General features: G+C 52.1%; 1 protein-coding gene across 3 annotated transcripts in view; it reads right to left on the reverse strand.

Moving 5' to 3' along the window:
* Positions 1–125: 125 nt before the first annotated feature.
* The window catches only part of TBC1D16 (TBC1 domain family member 16), a 30,666-nt gene continuing 8,817 nt past the window's right edge, over positions 126–21,974 (reverse strand). Inside the window, exons 4-12 of one of the 3 annotated variants that reach the window (XM_051797355.1) lie at positions 9,011–9,208; positions 8,152–8,299; positions 6,946–7,110; positions 5,914–6,062; positions 4,991–5,125; positions 4,238–4,424; positions 3,557–3,736; positions 2,899–3,045; positions 126–2,431 (exon numbers count right to left, since the gene is read on the reverse strand). In XM_051797355.1, coding sequence (XP_051653315.1) covers positions 2,186–2,431; positions 2,899–3,045; positions 3,557–3,736; positions 4,238–4,424; positions 4,991–5,125; positions 5,914–6,062; positions 6,946–7,110; positions 8,152–8,299; positions 9,011–9,208 — 1,555 coding nt within the window. In that variant the 3' untranslated portion in view covers positions 126–2,185. Of the gene's footprint in view, positions 2,432–2,898; positions 3,046–3,556; positions 3,737–4,237; positions 4,425–4,990; positions 5,126–5,913; positions 6,063–6,945; positions 7,114–8,151; positions 8,300–9,010; positions 9,209–21,974 lie in introns of all 3 variants that reach the window. The other 2 variants (XM_051797356.1, XM_051797354.1) reach the window with 2 other exon arrangements.

Consider the following 21,974-nt stretch of genomic DNA (forward strand, 5'->3'; position numbering starts at 1 on the left):
CCCCAGCACCCACCACGTCCCTGAGGGGCTCCAAAACGAGCAGCTCAAGCTGGGGACGGTGCCTGGCCAAGCACTGTCCTTGCCTGTGAGGTGCAGCTCCCAGCCTGCTCAGCAACAGACACACAGAGGCCTCACACAAACTTTATTATTCACTGAAACATCATAAATCTCGACGAACTCCCTGCCCCAGAGCAAAGCAGCCTCAGCCCTTACAGGAGGTGTCACCTGCCAAAGCCCAGCTCACTTCGGAGCTGTGCCATCCTGCAGTGGGTTTCCCCATTGCTCTCATCCAGGGGAAGGTTTTCATCCTCTGAATTAAAGGCACACAAAGTGAGAGCCAAACTGTCCTTCTGCCACGCAACAGCCAGCCCTCAGTGTGGTGCCTGCAGTGGGGCAAGGCTCCTTCCCCTCAGGAACACAGCGTGCCCTTGGCTTGTGCTGGCTTCACACGGAGCATCCCGGCTCCAGCCTCACTTCCCAGCAGGAACAGGGCACGTGGGTAAGGCCTTGCAGAAGGATTTTAGGAAAAATGTGCTTGTCAGGTGCAGGAACCCCCCCGGCACTGCACGAGGACAAGGGGGTTCCACAAGTGCTACTGAGGGTACAAACGTGCTGAGAGGCAGAGCTGGGAGTGAGCACGGCCTCACCCAGCCTGCCCAGGACAGCTGTGTGGGAAGCAGTGTGGAGGAAGTGAGAGGGAGCAGGACAGCCAGGAAAGGCTGCAGACCCCCAACACTGCTGTCACCTCATCTCCTTTCCCATTCCTACAAGGAAACTGTTCCCCTGGCTCTGTTTGGCACAAACACTGGCTCAGGACACACCTTTGGAGGCCACTGAATTTGGTAAGGACCTTTGGCAACAGGGCTCAAAGCCCCAGCTCCACTTCTGGTTGGCAAATTTTATAGCAGACAAGAGGAGAAACACGCTGTCCTTTCAAAAATACCCCAAGGGAAACCTTCACCAGACAGAGCTCAGCAAAAACGGCTGCAACAAGGCAAGTTTTGTTTTCACTTTGGGATGGGGAACAGGGTGCACCACTGGCACCAACTGAACAGCCTAAAGCCCACAGTGGAGTGGATGTGCCACAGCCTGTGGCAGTGACAGGCAAGGACAGTAACTATTCAGTAATTGAGGAGAGCCAAGGGAAACACAATGGGAAACATACTGGAAACAACAGACTAAAGTGTCTGAAGTCTGTAGTTGTCAGCATAAAGGAACAGCTTTGCTGTAATGTCATAGAATCAGAGAATCACACAATTTTTTGGTTTGGAAGGGACCTTAAAGCTCATCCAGTCCCACCCCCTGCCATGGGCAGGGACACCTCCCACTAGCCCAGGTTGCTCCAAGCCCCGTCCAACCTGGCCTTGGACACTTCCAGGGATGGGGCAGCCACAGCTTCTCTGGGCAACCTGTGCCAGGGCCTCCCCACCCTCACAGGGGAGAATTTCTACCTTGTGAAGAAGAAACTTTGGATGGTGTCTGTGAAATACCCCAGCTCAGAGAAGCAGTGCTGTGAGAGCCAGGGCTGTACAATTTCTGTACAAATGGAAAAAAAATATCACACCAGCCAGAATATCCTATAGAAAAGGCCAGAGACAAGACCTTGAGCTGACCAGTCCTTCCTTACCGACAAAGCAGACACCTTCCCTGCAATCCCAATGGTCTGCAGATTTATTTTTGGCAGATGATAATTAAAATGGTCTCTATGGCTTTAGAGAGCAGCCCCGTGTTGCACGTGCTGGTTGAAGCGGAGAGTGCACGGTGAGCTCCGGGTGCCTCGCCCAGCTCTGCTCCTGCCCCGGCCACACCAACACTGCCTGTGCACTTGGCTCTCTGCAGTGCTCTCCTTTCTCATCAACAAGTAAGAAAGTTCTGGTTGATAACCAGTCCAGTCCCAGAGGCAGAATAAAAAGTCCTTGATAAGACCTAGAAAAGCTTGTTTCTAACAAAACCAAATGCAAACGTGTCAACACAGTTCCTGGGTCGATGCCTTTTGCTCAGGTTCCACCATCCATGCACTGGAACTTGCTTCCCCTGTAGAGCAATTTAATTCCTCTTCCATTCCCCACCTTCCAGTCTTCTCAGGAATCTTGACAAGCTATTCCTCCATTTTCGTCTTCAACATTTTTTCCTATGCACATCCTTCCTGCCCGTCCCTTCCGTCGTCACACCCTGTTCCTCTCAGCTATTTTCGGAAGGCAAAGACATCCCGTGTTTTCAGGCCTTTCTTGCCTTCACTTCCTGGTCTAGGAGAAGACACTTCCACCAGCCCTCCGTACGGGCAGCTCTCGGACTCGGGGTGATGGCCGGAGCACTCCACGGCGGGGATGAAGCCACTGTCCCACATCCCTGTCCCACACAGCTTGCAGAGGTCGTGCAGGCTGCAGGGGATGCGGGGGAGCAGGTGGAACTGATAGAGCAGACTCCTGGCCTAGAGGGCAGGGAGAGAGGGGAAACATTCACTCCTCACTGGGGGATGAACACGGAGAGCTGAGGTGGCCCGTGGCTTCCTCTCCCACCCTCCTGTTTGGCTACCTGAGCTTCAGCAAAGGCATGTCCCTCTGAACACAGAGCTCAGGGTTAACTGGGACAGTGGGACGTCGCAGGGGCTGCCACACACCACAGCTCATCCCACAGCTCCATCACTCCAGCTGAGATGGAGTGGGGATAACAGCACCAACTGCTCTGTCTGCCCTTTCCCTGACCATGGGCATGGGTTATCCCAGCCAAGGGTTATCCTAACCATACTGTCACCTCCAGGCAAAGAGCAGCATCCCACCCTCCTGGGCTCCAGCCAGGCACAGGGATCCAGGCAATGAGAAGCTGAAGCATCAGTCCCTGGTTTCCTCAACAGCCTGACTCATCCCTGGACCCGAGCCCCAGCCCCTGGGTATTTACCTTCCTGAGTACGAGCTCCCCGTTCATGTGCATGGCCAGGTTGCTGAAATGCAGCAGCATCTGGTCAGTGGCCAGCTGTTGTTCAATGACATCATCCCCGTAAATCACCACGATGGCCACGCAGATAAAGAGGTGGAAATAGTCTGTCTGCAATGAGAACACAGGGGCTGCTGTGCAGCAGGTGGAGGCAGAGCTCTGGCTTCACCTCCCACCCTCCACAAGTGGGTCCTTGGTGAGAATTTTTGCTCTCTCCAGTTCTGCCCAGTGGTGAGAACGTGAGTTCCTGGTGAATTCTGGCCCACAGATGATGAGCCAAAGCCTCTTCTCTTCACAGCATGGCAGCAAAGCTTGCACCACAGTGTTCAGAGCAGACCAGTGATTTTTGGGAAGACATTTCCCAGCTGTGTAAGAGAAGCCTGAACTTCATAAGTGGGTGTTCAGTACTTTCTGAAACACCTCCTTTTGAACCCCGGACATCCCCAAGGAGAGGCAGGAGCAGGGCTCCATCCTCCTGCTACACAGATATGGTTCTTCTATAGTTACAGACCCTCTGTAACACTGATTTATTTTGGCTGCTTTGCTACTAAGAGGCTTTATGGGAACTCTGCAGTGCCTGCTGAGGGGCACGGACCATGCCCTGCCCGTGCCAGCTCCTCACCTGGTAGTGAGCCCAGCAGGCCTCCCACATGCGCAGGGCCTCGGCCTCCGGGAACTCCCGCTTGAAACAGAGCAGGATCCAGCGGTGACAGAAGAGCATCTGCAGGCCGTCCTCTCCCAGGGCACAGAGGTGCTGGTGGAAGCGGGGGTGCATGAGCCGCAGCAGCTCGCGCAGGTACAGCTGCAAAGGACGCTTTGAGCCGAGGCCCTGCCTCGGGCACAGGGACTTGTACCCCCCTCACCACCCCTCGGCACCCCGGGGACCCCCACGCTGCGAGCCAGAGCTGGAGAGTTCTCTTCCCTCCCAAAAAGCTCCAGCCCTGTGGCCTGTTTAGTACAGCACAGCCAGGAGCACGCTTGGGTCTATGACCAAAGGTCACAGCAGCTATTTCACAAGGAAATATGGATATAACTGTGCTGGGAGTGCCCCAGTCACCCAGGAGCAATTCTATGCATCAGGTATTTCCATAGAATCACAGAATCCCAGAATATCGTGTGTTGGAAGTGACCCACAAGGATTATCGAAGTCCAACTCCTGGCCCTGCACGGGACAACCCTGAGGATCAGCCCAAGGATTTTGTGGCTTTGGAGCTTGACTTTGCATACTGGAACCCAGGGAACTGCTTTTTGTGACTGGGGAGAGGAGATTGACAGAGAACAGGATCCCAGCATTCAGCCTCACCAGCTGCTTCTCCATGTCCTCATCCCGGGGGGAGCTGATGAAGATCGTGTTCTGCATCAATCCAACAAAGCACCAGAAAGTATCCGACTCATCCAGGATCTCTGCCAGGAGTGGAGCAACCAGGTCGGACATGCCCTGGGAGTATCCAGTGGCTGGGTTAAATACTGCATAGTTCAGCAGGATCCTCCTGGAGCAGAGACACAAACAGGGAGGTGGGACAGGTGAGGGCAGGTGACAGCTGAGCACAGCCCCATCCCTTCACCCCAACTCTCACCACACAGGCTGAGCCAGGATCAGTGCAGGAGAGTCACAGATCCTCTGACATCTAACACATTAACTTTTGAGCACCTTTTGTTGCATCCCACTTTCCCTAAAAGAACTGTATCTGGAAGCACAACAAAGATACACTAACACTGTACATAACCGTGACTCTCACTTTTTACAAGTCCCACCCCTTGGAGCAGACTTGGGTGTGCTCATCCTCCATCCCATCAGAACCACAGACCCAGGCACCTGCACACAGCCCTGCACAGCACCCCTGTGTGTGCAGGGAAGGTTGGGGATGGGAGCAGGGTTATTAGAGAAGGAAATGGCTACAGAAGCACTGGAAAGGCTTTATTGTTGCATCCCTTGATTCCAGTCAGCAGATGCACAGTGGGTGCTGTTCAGCATTCCCAGGCAGCCCAGGACTGGCTGACCGAGTTGTCCATACGCTCGGCAGGACATGTTTGGGTTTGGCACCAGACACTTCACCTCATGGTTTCCACGTTGGGGTTGTCCTCCCCTCGGAAGAACTGGTTGCTGCGGTCAGTCCTCACAACGTCCTTGTCCACCGTGAACTGTACCTGACGCCAGAAATCCTTCTGTTCATCCGGAGTCATGGACAGCCTGCAAGGTGAGCAGCAACAGGAGACCATTGCCAAGAGAGGAATATGGTTGCCACAATGAACAAAAAGCCTCAGTTCAGTCATTTCAGTCTTAGTTTGCAGAGGAAAACTATTCCTGTACAGCGTTTTCTCAGCACCTGATGAACAGACAAGCAGGTCTGTCCAGAACAGCGGATTGTCTGTCCCAAGGGATTACTAGAGGGAGCCTCCTGGGTTATAAACGGGATGGCATGATGTGTTTGCTGTGATACACACCTCAGAAGCATCAGACTCTGCTCTCCACTGCTTCTTGGAGGTGGCACACCTGAACTCACTCTGGTTTGATTGTTTCCTAATTAATACCACCACTGTCCCTCTCCAGCTTAAATGTACCCACAGCTATTTAACAACACACAGTTCTTGCAGTAACAACCTCCTTAAATTAGATATCCCTTCTCCTTCCTTATTTTTATGTACAGTTTTATTTATAAAGAAATATAAGATCCCAATTTCACCTTCAGTGTTCTAACTCAAGCCTTGCCTGTGAGACGTTTCCCTGTGTGACACTGACGAGCCTGTTTCAAAAACCCAAGTGAGCTCTATGGTTCAAATTATTATTATCAAATTATTATTAGTTCCAGAGCCTCAGGAGGTCAGCAGTGCCCGATACACCTCCTTCACTGTCCCTCTCACTTCTTTACTCCAGCTTCTCCTGATGCAAAGGAGGCAGAGACTGCACATCACCAGCAGTGTCACTGCGATGTCCAGCCTGGGGAAGATGAGCAGGGGAGGGTGATGATGGTCTGTTACCTTTTCTCCTGGATCTCAAAGTATTCTTTCCTCTTCTGCAGCCTCAGTGCCTCCCTCTCTTCAGAAGTGGACTCGTAGCTGTAGTAGTGCAGCAGAAAGGGCCACACCTCCCCACGGATGGAAATATCAATCCCACCAAAGAAAATGGCCTGGAACAAGGAGCAAAAGTTATGGCTGGTACAGTTTTAACATTCCCAAATACAGCAACAAGGAACTGCCCGCTGCTGTGCTTTGGTGCCTCTGCAGTTCTTTCCTGACAAGTGACGCCTTGATTCAAGCTCCTGCAATTTGCACATGTTTAGAGGGAAAGTGCTGGCCCTCTATTCCCAGACCAGACACAAATCGGGCTCATTTCAATGTCAATAACCACCCCCGGAGAGGCTCTACGATTAACGTGTCGTTCTCATGTCACGGCTTAATCCCCAGTCCCGGAGACACCGCACTGCACTGCAAACTTCTCTCTCAGAGCCCGGGCCCAGCGCTCCCCCTGCGTTATTTCATACAGCAGTGGCAGTTCCTGCAGCAATCCCAGTTCACACAGCAAGCCCAGTTCATACATCAGTCTCAGTCCATACATCAAGCCCAGTTCATACATCAATCTCAGCTCACACAGCAGTCTCCAGTTCTCTCTGTGATTTGGTCACACATTCTGCAAACACCGTGGGCATTGGGCACTTTGGTTTATTGATTCCAAACGGCAGCAGAAGTGGGACTGCTTGTCCTTGGTCATGGATGGGAGATGCTCCACCATCACAGAATCACAGAACAATTGGGGTTGGAAAGGACCTCTGGAGACCACCCAGTCCAACCCTCCTGCCGAGGCAGGGGCACCTGGAGCAGGTGACACAGGAACACCTCCAGGTGGGAGTCTGCAGGAATCTGCTCCAATCCCACAGCAAGATCTCCAGCCAAGGCTTCCTACACCAGTCTCCACACTCCCAGTTCTTGCCCCCAGCAGGAAAGCAAACTCCTGCAGCTTCCCCCTGGGGACTTGCACTCTGCAGCAGGAGAGAACAGACGGAAACCTCTCACCTTCTGCAGCTTGTACTCCTCTTCCACCTGCCCGGATTCGTTCAGGTGATGGAGCCAGGCAGACACGTCGAGGCGCCTGTACGTGTTCTCCTCGGGGTGGGTCTCCGAGGAGGGCAGCTTGGGACGGCGGATGGAGAACTGCATACAGGTTTTCTCATCAGCGAGCTGCTGAACGGGGGAAAACAAACCAAAACTGGAGGCAGGAGCCAGAGAGAGCAGCAGAGTGTGAAACCCAGAGCAGGGAAACCTCTCTGTGTGGTTCATGTAGGATTAAACACTGAGGAGCTGCACTTGGGGAGGTTTTGGCTTTTTTTTTTTTTTTAAATTCCAACCATTACAATAACAAGAGTGATTAGAATAATTAAAAATCTGAGCACCACAGAACAGCTTCATCTTAAAAAAAAAAATAGTTTCCATTCCTCCTCCAATCTTATCCCTGACCTGAAACTGAATTAATGCTGCTTACAGCAAAACTTCCCCCTGCCAGGAATGCTTGCAATAAATTACATATGATTGGCCATATACAAAGGGATTGCTGTTAGGCAAGCGGGGAACGGCGCTGCCAGGCTCTCTGAGGGCACTCATGATCCCAGTGCAAGACTGCAGCTGACATTTAATTTAAAAATCAAAGGTTGCTCAATGCAAAAAGTGAGCCCATGCGACCATAATAAGAAAAGCAGCGGGGGGCTCTGTGGGAAGGATGGAAATTTAAAAATCACTGTTTCTAATAAGCACATACAATATCTTAAACAGATAATTAAAGAGCTCTTATCACATTTGTATGTAGATTGAACAAAATATGGCAAGATGCGTTGTCAAAACATTCTCCAAAGCCGTGAGCTGTGCGCCATAAGATGGATGAAAGGCTCTGACTGGATTTCTGACCTACCACTGCAGATTTCCAGCCACCTTCCACGCTTAAAGGGCAGTGCTGACCTGTCAGCTCTAGCAAAATCACTACCTAAGCAAGTCTTCTGGATGATCTTCCCCCACATTCCACAGGTGGAACAGGAATGGATGGGGACAAGCAAGTCCAAGAGAGACCTCACGTCCGGCTCAGAGTTCCATCCTAAACATCCAACACATTGCAGCTTTCTGCACGACTTGGTGACGTGAACTCAAAGCTTCATTTCTCCAAAACACAAACCCAAGTGGGAAACATCTGCTGGAAAACCCCTCTTTGCCCCAAGAACCTCACTCAGGTACCTGGTCCTTGAGATGGGTCTCTGTGCAGTACTTCCACTGCTGAAACACCTCGGAGAGTTTATCCAGGCCACCGTGGTGAAAATGGAAGATCTTGTACTGGCTCTCCCTGCTTGCAACCACCAGCTGCCCACAGGTGCAGGCCTCGTCACTGCAGGGAACAATGGGAGAACAACCTGCATGGGCTGCCCAGGGCAACGAGGGGCCAGCAGGAACGGGGACACTCTGGTGAGAGAGGGTGCAAAGCAAATCCCAGTGGGCAGCACCAGTCTGCCCCTTCCAACAGGGCACAGAGGCAGTTTTACAGCCCTAGGACTCGGTGATCCTTATGAGTCCCTTCCAATTGAGATATTCTGTGATTGTTTGACATGGCCATAGTGACCATTTTCCCCAAGAAGCTCCACTAGTACCTGGTAACGGCACTATTTTTACCCTTCCTTCACATGAAGGAATTAAAATTTGTCTTGCCTGGAGACAAGTACACAAGAAGTCTGCTCCAGAAACATTAAGGCAGTACACAAAGTCAGCTCCTGACTGTACACAAAGTCAGCTCCAGAGGAGCCTGGTGAGAGGCAGGCAAAGGAAAAGGTACCACAGGTAAAGATTTTTTTCCACACCTGCAGGTTATTTGGAGCATTTTTGGTAAGACAGTTAAGAGCACCCTTTACCTTATTAGGAAAAAAATCCTTTTGGTCCCAAAACAGTAATTCAGAGTCTCTCCCTGGGAAGGCTGACACTTGCTTTCCTGGAGACAACCACTCTGGAAAGGCTTCCAAGGAGGACTGCAGAAGCCATCTGCCCCCAGCATCCCCAGAGCCCCGAGCCAGAGCACACACAACTCTCACACACGACAATCCAGTACCTGAAGAAGAGACGAAGGGATCTCATTTGTCCCAGGTCCACTCTGAAGACACCACAGACCTGCTCGAGGGCAAATACCTTCTGCTGTTCATCCCATCTGGCGCTCTGTGTTTGCCCGTTGTTCTCCTGGAACTGGGCACTGGTGTCGAGGCTGGAGGCAGAGCTGGTGGAGCAGGTCATGCGATTGTCACACGTGTCCCTGCGGACAGAGCGCGGGGCGAACACCCCGCAACACATCAGCCCTGGGAGGCTGCAGGTACATGCAGCAACCACGTCCAAAACCTTTAGTCAGAGCTCTGAGATGGGGATTCAGGGCAGGCCCGAGGAGCCAATAACTGACAGCCCCTGTAAGAGGTTAAGTTATTTTTATTTAAATTGATTCCCTACCATCACAAAAAACATCCTGGTTTTGGTCTGTTCCAAACTGCACACAGAACTTCGGCAGAGCCAAACCCATTCCTCAAAACACTTCTGAGAAGGCAAAATTAAGAATCTCAAGTAATGCCCTCAGCTCAGCTGCTCCTCACTGGGATGGGGACAGGAGGTGTGAGTACATTCCGACGGCAGCACGGACCTGGGATCTCATCTGGGAAATTCCCTCCATGACCGGTAAGATCCAAAGATGTTTCACCTGAACTCCAGTTTCTCATTAGGTCTTTGCAAGTGGACCTGCCAAGCCTGGATTTGTGTCTATAAACCCAAAATGGTTTCCACTTGCAATCTTGAAACTTCGGGGAGTTATCGATGGGAAGTCACACCTGAGCTCGACGCACCACAGGTACAGTAAATGAACCCAACCCTTTCCCAACCCAGCCCAGATCTCCAGCTTTAAATGCAAACTGAGCTCAGACTCAAAAAGCCCACATGCCCCCACCAGCCCCGATCCCAAAAGAAAAATACCACTGCTTTGGGAATGAAGTGAATGTGAAACTGTGACCCCTGGGTTGGTGAAAAGGCCAATGCACGTGAACAATCCCCGCGCGGGGCTGAATGGGCTGCGCTGTGAAATCAGGGCTTGCCAGACAAGGCCAGGAGCAGGTACAAAGCAGCCCCCTGCAAGGCCACTTTATGCCATGTTTTCTAATCCGCTTATCCAACAATGTGGGCACTGAAGGCTGGGAATCACACACTCAGCATGCACTCCACACCAGCCTGCCTTCCCAGCCCGGCTCCAGGGCCTCTTCCGCAGGGACCAGCCCTGTGTGCCACATCTCCCCACGGGCCAGGTCGTTGCATTCCAAGGGACAGGGCTCTGCACAACCCAGTTAGTCGTGGGTTAAATTTTTAACCAAGGCCCTTTGAGCCACCCCATTCTAATGTGTAACTCAAACTCCGGAGCCTGCACTGGGAGCAAATCCCCGAGCCCCTTCCTGGTCCTGCAGCACCATCTGGATGAAACCAAGGCTGGTTGACTTCAGCTAAAGGAGTGACTTCGCTGCTCTGGGCACGAAGTTCTGCTGCTCCAGTTTTTGGAGAGAAAGCAGCAAAGCAGAACTTACATTCAGGCCATTTGGAGGATGAGGATTTAGAAGTGATGTGGCAACAGGGATTGCACTACACACCCAAACTCTCTCAGAGAGCATACACAGCAGGTTTTCCAGGTTAGACACCAGGATACCTCCAGTGTCAGGCACATCTATACACCTGTCTTGGGAATTTTTCCATGACGATCGTACTGTTCTTTGTGAAAAATCAAGCATTACTTTTGGATAAAGCGTCAAAATGTAACACTTTTTAAAACATTCAGCATCTCATGTTAATGCAAATGTAACAGGAGTCCTGGTACAAGACACTTGGGCTGGACTGCCTGCTAGGAGCAGCTGGTATTTATGGAGCAACACTTCATAACAGCCACAGCTGGTTACACAGGATTTTCCTGGAAGAGATGACTCAAACTAACTCAAAGACTAAGCAAAGGCAACCCATTTTCTAAAACTCTTGCAAAGACGAGCTGGTCAGCATAGCAAAGGGCTGGAGGGTGGGTTGGTGGGAGGATCCTTGCCCTGTGAGTCCTTGCCATGGAGACCAAGGCGCTCATTCTTCACGAGCATCACCTCAAACCAACAGCAGCAGAGAACTGCCAAGAAATGAGTTACCAGTAGAGCTGGGCAGGCTTGCTTTGATCCCAGGAATTCTGTAGCTCCTCAGTGCAGAACACCATTGCCCACTGCAATTCCTTCTGCTACGTAACCCAGCTCTCAGACACAGCAGCAGTAACCTGAGAGCCGAGGGGCTGCAGAGCCCGGGCACAGCGCTGCTGGCACCGCTGTGTTTGCAGGAAATGCTTCTAAAGACAAATGTTTACAGTTCACATTCACTGGTGACAAGCTCGCACACGCATCCCACAGACACGGAACCAACTCGGGCAAGCGGATTTACCCCTTCCAGCCAGAGAAAGGCACCGAGGGGGAGCAGGGTGGCTCAGCGTGTGCAGCCCGGGGAAATTCCGATGTTCTCGGTGATGTAGAGGGTGAAATCTGAAAGAGACACCTGTGCCCCCCTGCCCTTCACAGGGGCTGATGAACACGAGCATTCACACACAGGACAGATGCAGAGATAGAACCACCTTGTTCACTGGTGCTTACTGAGTCAACGGGGAAATTCGGAAAAAACCCTCACTGTGTTTAAAATTACTTTTTTTCCTATATATATTGATTGAAAAAAAATGAAAATACTCTAACCCACTGGACTACTACTTTCAAAAATAATTTTAATATCGAGATCATTCTGGATGTCAGTAACAACAAGCATTATGATGTCTGCTAATTGTGTGGATTTTGGGGAGTCCTCTACCCAGGCACTCAAGATATACAGATGCAAGGGTAGAGTTTATTATCTGTCAGTCTATTCTATCTGCTGGATGAGGAATTTATCCCAGAGCACCATGCAAAAGCAGGGAGCTGAAGCATTGCAAGGCAAATAGCCGGAGGAACATTCCAGAGAGACTTTAGGTTGAGGGATCCAGGAAAAACAGAGCGCCAGCTAATATACAGCACTGCTCAGCAAAACAACAAGTGCACTGGGCCACAGGAATAAAAGGGACAGGGAGAAAAACCAAGGAGGATTAGCAGAACCTGAGGCAGGAAACCAATAGACATATTCAGGTGTTCATTTTGGGCCCTCATGACAAGAAGGACATTAAAGCACTGGAGCATGTCCAGGGAAGGGAACAGAGCTGGGAAGGGTCTGGAGCAGCAGGAGCAGCTGAAGGAGCTGGAGAGGCTCAGCCTGGAGAAAAGGAGGCTCAGAAGGGACCTTCTCACTCTCTGCAACTTCCTGACATGAGGTTGGAGCTGGGGGGGTTCAGACTCTGCTCCCAGGGGAAAAGTGACAGGATGAGAGGAAATGGCCTCAGGTTGCACCAGTGGAGATTCGGGTTGGATACTGGGGAGAATTTCTACATCAGAAAGGCTGTCCAGCCCTGGCACAGCTGCCCAGGGCAGTGTTGGAGTCCCCATCCCTGGAGGGACTTAAAAGCTATGTGGATCTTGCACCTGGGGACGTGGGTTAGTGGTGGCCTTGGCACTGCTGGGGAAGGGTTGGACTCAGTGATCTTAGAGGGCTTTTCCAACATAAATGATTATGGGATTCCACTTCAGTCTTTTCCCCTCACCAAACTCCCATTACTCTTGTCTCAAAACACGTCCCATTCTTGCTGGGGAGCAAGACCAGGTGTCGATGTATTTTCTCCACTCAACAGTCAACTACAGCAGCCAAGCACATCTGCACTCCTCGAGCTGTTGTAGCCCCTAAGGAGCCACTGTCCCCCTCCCACCACGTGGGACCTCCTGCACGCCCGACAGAGGAGCTCAGACCCTGCAAGGGAGACTTCTGATGTGCAGCAATGGGACCCAACTTGCTGTTGGGTTAATGCCTTGGAACACACCTACAGCACAAAGAGAGCTAAACCCAATTATTATTTCTGTTCCAGAGCGGGGGCAGAGACCTGCCCTGATTACCTGGGAAGCCGATTTCAGCAACCAAGATCTAATAACTCATTTTACGACGCGATGTGACAAATGTAATTATAAGAGAGAAAGGGGCTGAAGGTTACAGCCATGATGTGGCAGTCACCCAAGCTGTCAGCGTGCACCACCTGATTCCCAGAGAGCCTCCTGCAAGAGCCAAACCCTCCTCATGGAGCTGGCTCTCCATCACCATTGTGCTAACCTATGCCGTCGCTAATAACAGCTCTCCCACAGCCCCAGCATTCCTGGCTTGGGAAGCATCATTTACAGACAATGAGTATCATCATAATGTATGAGCATCCATGTAATGGGAATTACATGCCCCTTTTCCTCCCCAGGGGTTAGCATTTCTCCATTTCTCTGCTATTCCCCACAGGCACTGACCTTCTGGGCTCCTCTTCTTCCCAGCAAGGTGAAACAGCTCCTGACAGCATCAGCTGCTAAGACAGACAGCTTCAAACAAATAATCCGTCAATAAAAGTTCAAAGCTATCCTGAAATGCCTAAAAATTTAGTGCAGTGGCTGTATAGAGCGAGGTAATATCGGGCAGCTGGAACCTAAATCCATTGTTCTGATACAAAAATTGCCCTTGACTATATACATATATTATGAACTGTGAAACCTGCTGACTTCAGTGACACAAAAGGCATGCAGAGGAAACCAGATTGGTAACTTAGTATTAAAAAAAAGGTGTCAAAATGTTTCTGCTCGCTCTGTGTAACCTTGCAGAGCAGGGCTGGAAGGACACTTGTGGGACAGCACCAGCTTCCCACGGAGTGTGGCCACACAGAGCCAGCCACGGACACTCACCTTAATCAGCACAGACAAGTAACTAGGTTGAGGATTGTGTTAAATTCAGCCTTTGGCAGAAAATATTTGGAACTTGAAGTTTCTGTGCCTCAGAGAGCCCAAACAGAATCAATTTCCACTGATCGCAGTGACCAGGGAACAAGGTGTTGGATAGTCTGGATGAAAGCCTATCCAGGATTTCTGAAATTAGATGTCCAAACATTCACATGCGGAAGCATTTCTATTCGTCCACAAACACAGGGGTAACAAATCTAACAACTCTTCCTATTTGTTGGGGAAACCTGGGAAAACTACTCAGGCCGTTATGGTACAAAGTACACGGATGTCAGCATGGACTTTCCAAAAGCTTGTTCCACAGGCTTTCCATTGATCTGTTTGCTTTCAAAACATAAATTTCCTCACGTTGAACTGCACTAAATGCTATTTAGTAGCTAATTAACTTTCTGTGCTGAAAACCTCCTGTAATTGCACTTCTTTCACCTTTTTGAGCCTGTCCCCCCTGGGGAACCCAAGCTGTCCTACGGCATTTGTTCTGCTCATTTCTATCTCACAGGCACAAGTTCCTTCCCGACACCCGGCTGCCAATCACGGCTGCAGAGGTCACTGGAGACCAAATTAGGAGCACTCTGCCTCTGACAAACTTGCTTTGCTTAGCTTGTCGTAAAGGGAAAATAAACGGTTACGAAAAATAATTGTCTCCTTTCATGCAGGGCACCAGCAGATCCAAGCGCTTCCCCAAGTCAGCACATTGTTGTTAGTCACTCTTTGGGTTCGTGTTATTAACAACATCCCAAGAACAAGCTGTTTACATCTGAAAAGTGTTGGAGTCCCTCCCTCCCCTCGCACGTGGACGCAGCAGAGGGGTCTGTGGTCACCAGCCCTGAACACTCGGCCACGGCCGGCACGGGGAGCGCAGGGACCTCCACAGGCACCCTCTGACCTTGGGCTGTAACAGCAAGTTCACGATCAGGGACGGGGCTGGGAATTAACATCAGCTCTGCCAACACCAGCCTGACAAATAAACCACTGTAACACGACGAGGGACTCGTGGAAACCCGATTATGCAGCTTTGCCTTCTGACGGGCGTAATTGGTTTGTCCTTGAGAAATAAAGATCAAACCGATTTGTTCTGCTTTACGGGGCTACTGCAATCCGTGTTTACAGCACCCTGCCTGCTTTCCCAGAGCTTCACAACTACCTGGCAGAGGTAGAACGTGGTTCACCATCCCAAATGTTGATGACAGCAGACACCACGTGTGCCAGAGAGGCCGGGGGGGACCCTGGTGGTGCTGCCGTCCTGCCCCACGCCAGGAGGAGGGCGAAAGCCTCACCACACTGGGGGCTTTGTTGCTCCTAATTCATCCCTCCAAGCCCTCAAGCCTGAGGGGAAGCCGAGCGATTCCAGCCAGCAAGAGGGACATTAGAAAAACAGCCCCACAACCTCTGAAGGGTCCCCCCAGTGCTGTGAGTTGAAGCAAAAGGAAAACAAAATAAACCCAGAATTCTCGAGTTAATTATTTAGATTGTAAATGGGAAAGGGAAAAAAAATAATCAGAAGTTTGTAGGGAATTAATGGGTGTTTTAATCTCTTTTCCCCAAAGTCTGGAATGTGACACACATCTACCTCCAGCTAGCAGACAAACAATCTGCTTCCACAGCTGACACCTCCACACAGGTGTAGCTGCTCAGGTAAACCCAAACGAGGCTTTTCAGTTTTTCTCTGTGACTTCTTGTTGCAGGGAAGGAGTGGGGGCAGAATGAGCAGTTTGATGCTGATGAATAAGATACACAGAGCTCCGAGCAGCCAAACACAACAAATCACTTAGAGCCAAGCAGACGCTGCTCAAGGATGCAAATGTTACCTTCGATTTAAGGGAGGAGAATATTCCAGAAGCTGAATGGTGGATTTTTACAATCCATACGGAGAAGGGGCACCTCATGCCTGGGTTTCTGCTCATTAATAAATCAATCGAAATGCAACACTTTAAAAAAAAAATTCCTTAGATGGAAAAAGTGATTTCTCAGCAAAGCCTGAAAAAGAATGTTTGCTTTTCAGCCCATTCCAGTCTGGAGAAGGGGACCTTTCTTCCTAGTGTTTATTTAATTTTTTAAATCAATGGATTATTTTGCTTCTTTTGCTTTCAGTTCTATCCATGCAAAAATAAAATTCACCCCTAATTATGCTAATTACAATCAAGCCTTCAAACCCCTGCTCCCTTGAAAGCCCTGCAGATTACCTTTGTTCTTGTATTCCTGGCTCTAAGCAGTGAACTGGGAATTTCGGGGGGACGTTTTAGTGGCAAAGTTAACCAACTCCCCGGACTCTGCTGCTGCCCCAGCGTGAGCTGAGCCAGCACCACCCAGGGAGGATTTCACTGTTTCCACAAGACAATGCGGATTTCCCAAGGGAAGAGCTTGCTTCAAGTAGCAGAAAAGGGAGAGGAAAGAGGAGCGCTGCCTAAAAGCATGTTCCAGAGTTATTGTAAATGCCTAATGCTGGGATAATTGCGAGGCCTGAGCCAAGGAGACAGAGGCCGTGCAGATTTATTTGCATATACTGTGGTGCTTTGGAGGGGACATGCTCTTTATTTTGATCCAGTTAACACAATTCTTCCCTCACAAAGCTGTGGATACCTGCCAGCGCCATTTATCTCCACTCTCCATTCAGATTTCTGGGCGCTGTGATCGTATAAATAAGTAACAGAAGAAATGTAAGAATATCCAGGGAAAAGGAGAGAGCTGAGAAGGACTTGGGGGTGCTGGTGGGTGAGAGGCTGGACATGACCCATCCCAGAACTCCCCGTGCCCTGGGCTGATCCCCCAGCGTGGGCAGAGGGCAGGGGCGGTTCTGCCCCTCAGGTGAGACCCCCCTGCAGAGCTGCTCCAGCCCTGGGAACAGCACAGGAGGGACAGGGAGCTGCTGGAGCCAGTCCAGAGGAGGCACCAGGATGCTCAGAGGGATGGAGCAGCTCTGCTGGGAGGAAAGGCTGGGAGAGCTGGGATCGTGCAGCCTGGAGAAGGGAAGCTTTGGGGTGACCTGATTGTGGCCTTGCAGGACCTGAAGGGAGATTACAGGAAATATGGAGAGACTATTTCCAAGGGCCTGGAGTGGCAGGACAAGGGGGAATGGCTTCAGACTGCCCGAGGGCAGGGTTAGATGGGATATGGGGAAGGAATTCTTGGCTGTGAGGATGGTGGGGCCCTGGCACAGGTTGCCCAGAGGGGCTGTGGCTGCCCCATCCCTGGAAGTGTCCAAGGCCAGGCTGGATCAACCTGGGCCAGTGGAAGGGGTCTGTGCCCGTGGCAGGGGTGGCACGGGATGACCGCCCGGGTCCCTTCGCCCCGGGCCATCCCCGTCCCCGTCCCCGTCCCCGTTCCCATTCCCGTCCCGCCATCTCCATCCCCATCCCCATCCCCATCCCCGTCCCCGTCCCCGTTCCCGTTCCCGTCCCCGTTCCCATTCCCGTCCCCGTTCCCATCCCCATCCCCATTCCTATCCCCATCCCCATCCCCATCCCCGTTCCCGTTCCCATTCCCGTTCCCATTCCCGTCCCCATCCCCATCCCCGTCCCCATTCCCGTCCCCGTTCCCATCCCCATCCCCGTCCCCGTCCCCATTCCCGTCCCCGTTCCCATTCCCGTCCCCATCCCCATCCCCGTCCCCGTCCCCATCCCCGTCCCCGTCTCCATCCCCATCCCCATTCCTATCCCCATCCCCGTCTCCATCCCCATTCCTATCCCCATCCCCATCCCCATCCCCGTCCCCGTCCCCGTCCCCGTCCCCGTCCCCATCCCCGTCCCCGTTCCCGTCCCCGTCCCCGTCCCCGTCCCCATCCCCGTCCCCGTTCCCGTCCCCGTCCCCGTCCCCGTCTCCATCCCCATTCCTATCCCCATCCCCATCCCCATCCCCGTTCCCGTTCCCGTTCCCGGCCTCTCCCTCACGGGGGCGGGCCCGGGGCGGCGGGAGCGCCGCTGGGCAGAGCGCGCCCCCTGGCGGCCCGCGCGGCCCGGCAGCCCCTCCCTGAGGCGGGACGGGGGTCGGGCCCTGCCCGCCCTGCCCGGCACCCCCCGACAGGGGCTCGGGCCCTGCCCGGCACCCCCCGGCACCCCCCGACAGGGGCTCGGGCCCTGCCCGGCACCCCCGACAGGGGCTCGGGCCCTGCCCGGCACCCCCCGGCACCCCCGACAGGGGCTCGGGCCCTGCCCGGCACCCCCCGGCACCCCCCGACAGGGGCTCGGGCCCTGCCCGCCCTCCCCGGCACCCCCCGACAGCGCCCGGGGGGAGCGGGTCCCGCCCCGTGCCCCCATCGCTGCGCGGCCCTGCCGTGGCCCTCTCGGGCATCACCCGCTCTCGGCACGGTCGGGCCCTCTCCCGACATCCCAAATGAAAGAGCTTCACGGGCCCTCTGAGCCGCAATTCCCGATACCGAGTGAGCTGTCACTATTTTCTTCCACTGAAATCTGGCAGCGAACCAACGAGGGGGAAGAAACAAACCTGCTATAATTAATGTTCTTGCTGTTCAAATATTTATATAAAGCAAGATAGAGCCGTATGCCTCTGCAATCTCTTGGATCTGTCCAACCTTCTCAGCTTTGCAGACGGGAACAACTACAATTGATTACACAGGGCTGCTGATGGCTCAGCCCAGCTCCCCTGCTTGGTACCCGGCTCTGTGCAGACCACTGCTGCCTTGGAGAGAGGGTACACTGACCCCACGGTGCAAACAGAACGGGAAAAGGACTATCCTTCTCATGGAAGAAGGATTTGGGGGATATTTTTTTCCTGGGCATGGGTTTGGGTACAAATGGAATTAGGAGCTTTGGTGTCTTACATCATAAATGGCACCAGTTCAGGCAAGTCCTGGGGAATTGGAGCCTGGACCAGTCAACCCTTGCGCTCATCCCCAAGGCTGAAATCATCAAAACTGAGATGCTGCAAGAAGTTACAGGAGATTTTGAAGTCTGTGAGCAATTTCCCTGGTTCTACTATAATCACTTCTGTTACAACAGCGATGAATTCCCAACCTCTTGATGACTCCAGAGCTCCCGCCAGTTCACACTAATTTCAGCTCATTTCCCTCATAATTTTCCCTCCTGTTTTTGCTGCAGAGGTCGGAACAGCTCTAAGCCCTTCAGGTGAGCTGCCAAAACAACATGATGCAACACCATTCCCTGCTCCCACCTGCTCCCGCCGCGGCTGCCGCCCTCCGCTCCCCGGAGCAGCTCATTTACTGATGAGCTCCTGGGAAGAGCTTTAACAACAGGATGTGCAACACATCCGTAAAAATTGCATCAACTGTGATGCCAAGGAGTTTTTCTCTGTGTTGTGAACTTTGCCTGGACTGTCTGTGATGGATCTGCCCTGTGAATTCACATCTGCTGAAGAACGTGAGAACTCACCATCGTCCAGCTCCATTATGAAAATGTTTTATTATTTGTATTGCTGGCTGCTAAAATGATCAATGTCTTATGGAAGGCATTTCCTTCTTGCATTGATATCCATGACCATGTGGCTTCTGCTCGTCCTTTACAGCAGGAGCTGTGGGAGCACTGCTGGCCGCTGTCCCAGCACCTGTGGGGCCACTAGTGGAGATCCAGCCTCTGGCCAGATGTTACCCCAAACTCCACTCACAAAATTCCACCACCAAGGCTCCTCAGTCCAAGTTCTGACTGTATTGATCAACATCTCACGTTGAAGTTAGCGAAGGAACCAATACCAGTGTTTGTTTCTCCCCATCAGCACTTTTGTGTTGCTCCTCAGGTATCAGCAGCTGCTGTTTATTAAGTGAAAAGCCTTCAGCAGCCTGAGCACCCATTGCTCAGGAAAGCTCCTGTTAACCAGGGATCACTCTGGCACAGCACAAACCCCCACTCCAAACCAGACCCCACTTACAGAGCACTAAGTGCTTCCACAACCAATTGTATAGATCTGCTGTCACGGTCAGTTCAATAACTCCATCGCTGGACACACATTACAGACGGGTCAGATGCTGTTTGGTTGCCAGGATGTAACAAAAACCTTTTAGTTTCACTTTACTGATGGGGAAAATGGAAGCTGAGGAAGCCAGAGTTGGGCACAGAGAGCAGCTGCCCTGAACTCGTGCCCCTCAAACCACAAGGCAAATATTTCCTGACGGCCAGCAAACAACGGTGACCAGGGAGGGAAGGGACAGAATGGAATGATTTTCTTTCCAGAATCCCTCCTTTCCTACAGAAATGCAGTCCCTGACAAAGCTGCCATCAATGCAGGTAATCCCCACACCAGCTACCTTCTGCAGGAATCATGTCCTGTGAGCAGAAAGGGGCCCCAAAGTTAAGGACACAAACCCCAGGAGAGCAAGGCCACCTTTCCCTGAGGGATGAGGACACCCTGCAGCACTGGTGCCAGGCTGGTCTAGAAAGAGAAGCAGGAGTGTGCACACTGGTGCTGGGACACTCCCATTGCTCCCCCCCCGAGGAACTGTGTAAATGGGAGGAGAGCGGCGATCGCCACGTGGGATCCCTGGCAGCCTGTCAAACCGAGAACCAAAGAGGGAAAAAACAATGGATACGTTTTTATTTCCTTATGTCCTACCAGGCCAGTTGTTGAACTTACAATGACCAACTCACTGTGCAACTCCAAGGCTCCCCAGCCCACCTCCCTCCTTCCTCTCCGCCCCTGGTCCACGCACAGTGTTTCGTGGTCCCTTCTGCCCAGGTGGCCAGGCCACCTCCTCAGAGGATGCTCTGAGAGGCAGATGGGACTTGTGACTCCTGCTCACACAGGAATTTTGGCAAGCAGCTCGCTGAGCCCTTGATCTCATCTGACCCAAGTCTACCTGTCTGTCCCAGTTCCTCCACAGAGTCCCATTTCTCCACTTCTAATCATATGGGGAGCTGGCTGGAATGAAATGCAACATATTCCTTTGGCTTCTGCAGCAGCCACGGGGAAGAGCAGAGTTGTCTTTGCAAGTGCTCCCAGTGCAGAGGCAAACAACCAGAAACAGTCCTTCCTCCTGGCAGGGAGGAGGTGGGGACCGGGAGGTGGGGAGGGAAGAGAGCTGGAACAATCTGCCAGCAGCACAAGCTTTGTTCCCACTCCAACTCTGGCTCAGAGGGGAAGCAGCCAGCAGAAAAAAAACCTAAACCAAAACAAACCCTTAAGAAGCAAGGAAGCTGTTCCCATGCTTGCAGTGACTTCTAAAAGAGCATCTCCCACCCCCAAAATGCTGGGATGAACGCAGGAAATAAGAGATGCTTTTTGACAAGACTTTCGCAAAGTATTCTGTGCAGAATCTCCAGCTCAACAGATTGTAAGATCCTGCAGATCCCATGCAAGGGGGCTCTATGGGGAAGAACAAATTGGCATAAAAAATGCACACGCTGGACAAAAAACCTTTCAAGTTTGAAGTCCCAAACAACAAAAGGTCTGTTTTATTAATCTGCTGTCAATTATGGGTGTCACATGCACTGTGTGAGACTTCAGGCTGGCACCACAGGAGTTAAAAAAAAAAGAAAAAAATCAAAGCCAAGCAGGCCCCTGAGCTTGGTGTGCAGAGCCAGCTCTGCCTGGCTGGAGCTGTCTGGGCTCCAGCAGCAGCGAGGAAAGCCAGCAGAGGGCAGGGAAATGCTGCAGGAATGCACAGACAAGGCAGGGAAGCTGCAATAAACTGTATTTCCTTCCTTTCCCGACACTATTTGCAGCTCAGAGTGTAAGTGTTGCAGAACACTTAAACCACAACACTCCTCACCCACTGGCCAGGCCCCAGACACTGCCTGGGACCCTCCTGTGCCAGCTCTGCTCCTGGTGCCAAAGCTCTCCGAGACCACAGCATGCCTGGGACAGCTGTGGCTCAGGCCAGGACTGGGATTTCCCCAGGATGAGCTCAGTCTCCTGGTTTTCAGCAGCCAGGACATTATTCTGAGCGTGTCCCTCGCTCCTCACGTGCACAAAGGAGAACTCCTTTCTCACTTCAGGCGTAGTTTCAAAATTGAGCTGTAGCCTAAAACTCAGCCCCACAGTGCTTCAGGAACACACCTGCCCTCCCCGAGATGGAGACGAGTGATCCACCAACAGGGCACAGATCAGAAAGCCAGAACCACTGGGTATGAAAGCAGTGAGTTACACAGGTGTCCTCCTGCGTGTTAGTCCTCTGCCAAGGTGCCCTCCTACCTCATGCAGTTTACTGCAGGTGCCACTGAGGAGCAC

The sequence above is a fragment of the Manacus candei genome, unplaced genomic scaffold, assembly GCF_025592945.1.
Source record: "Manacus candei isolate 608988 ecotype Guabito, Panama unplaced genomic scaffold, ASM2559294v1 h1tg000047l, whole genome shotgun sequence".
Lineage (NCBI taxonomy): Eukaryota > Metazoa > Chordata > Aves > Passeriformes > Pipridae > Manacus > Manacus candei.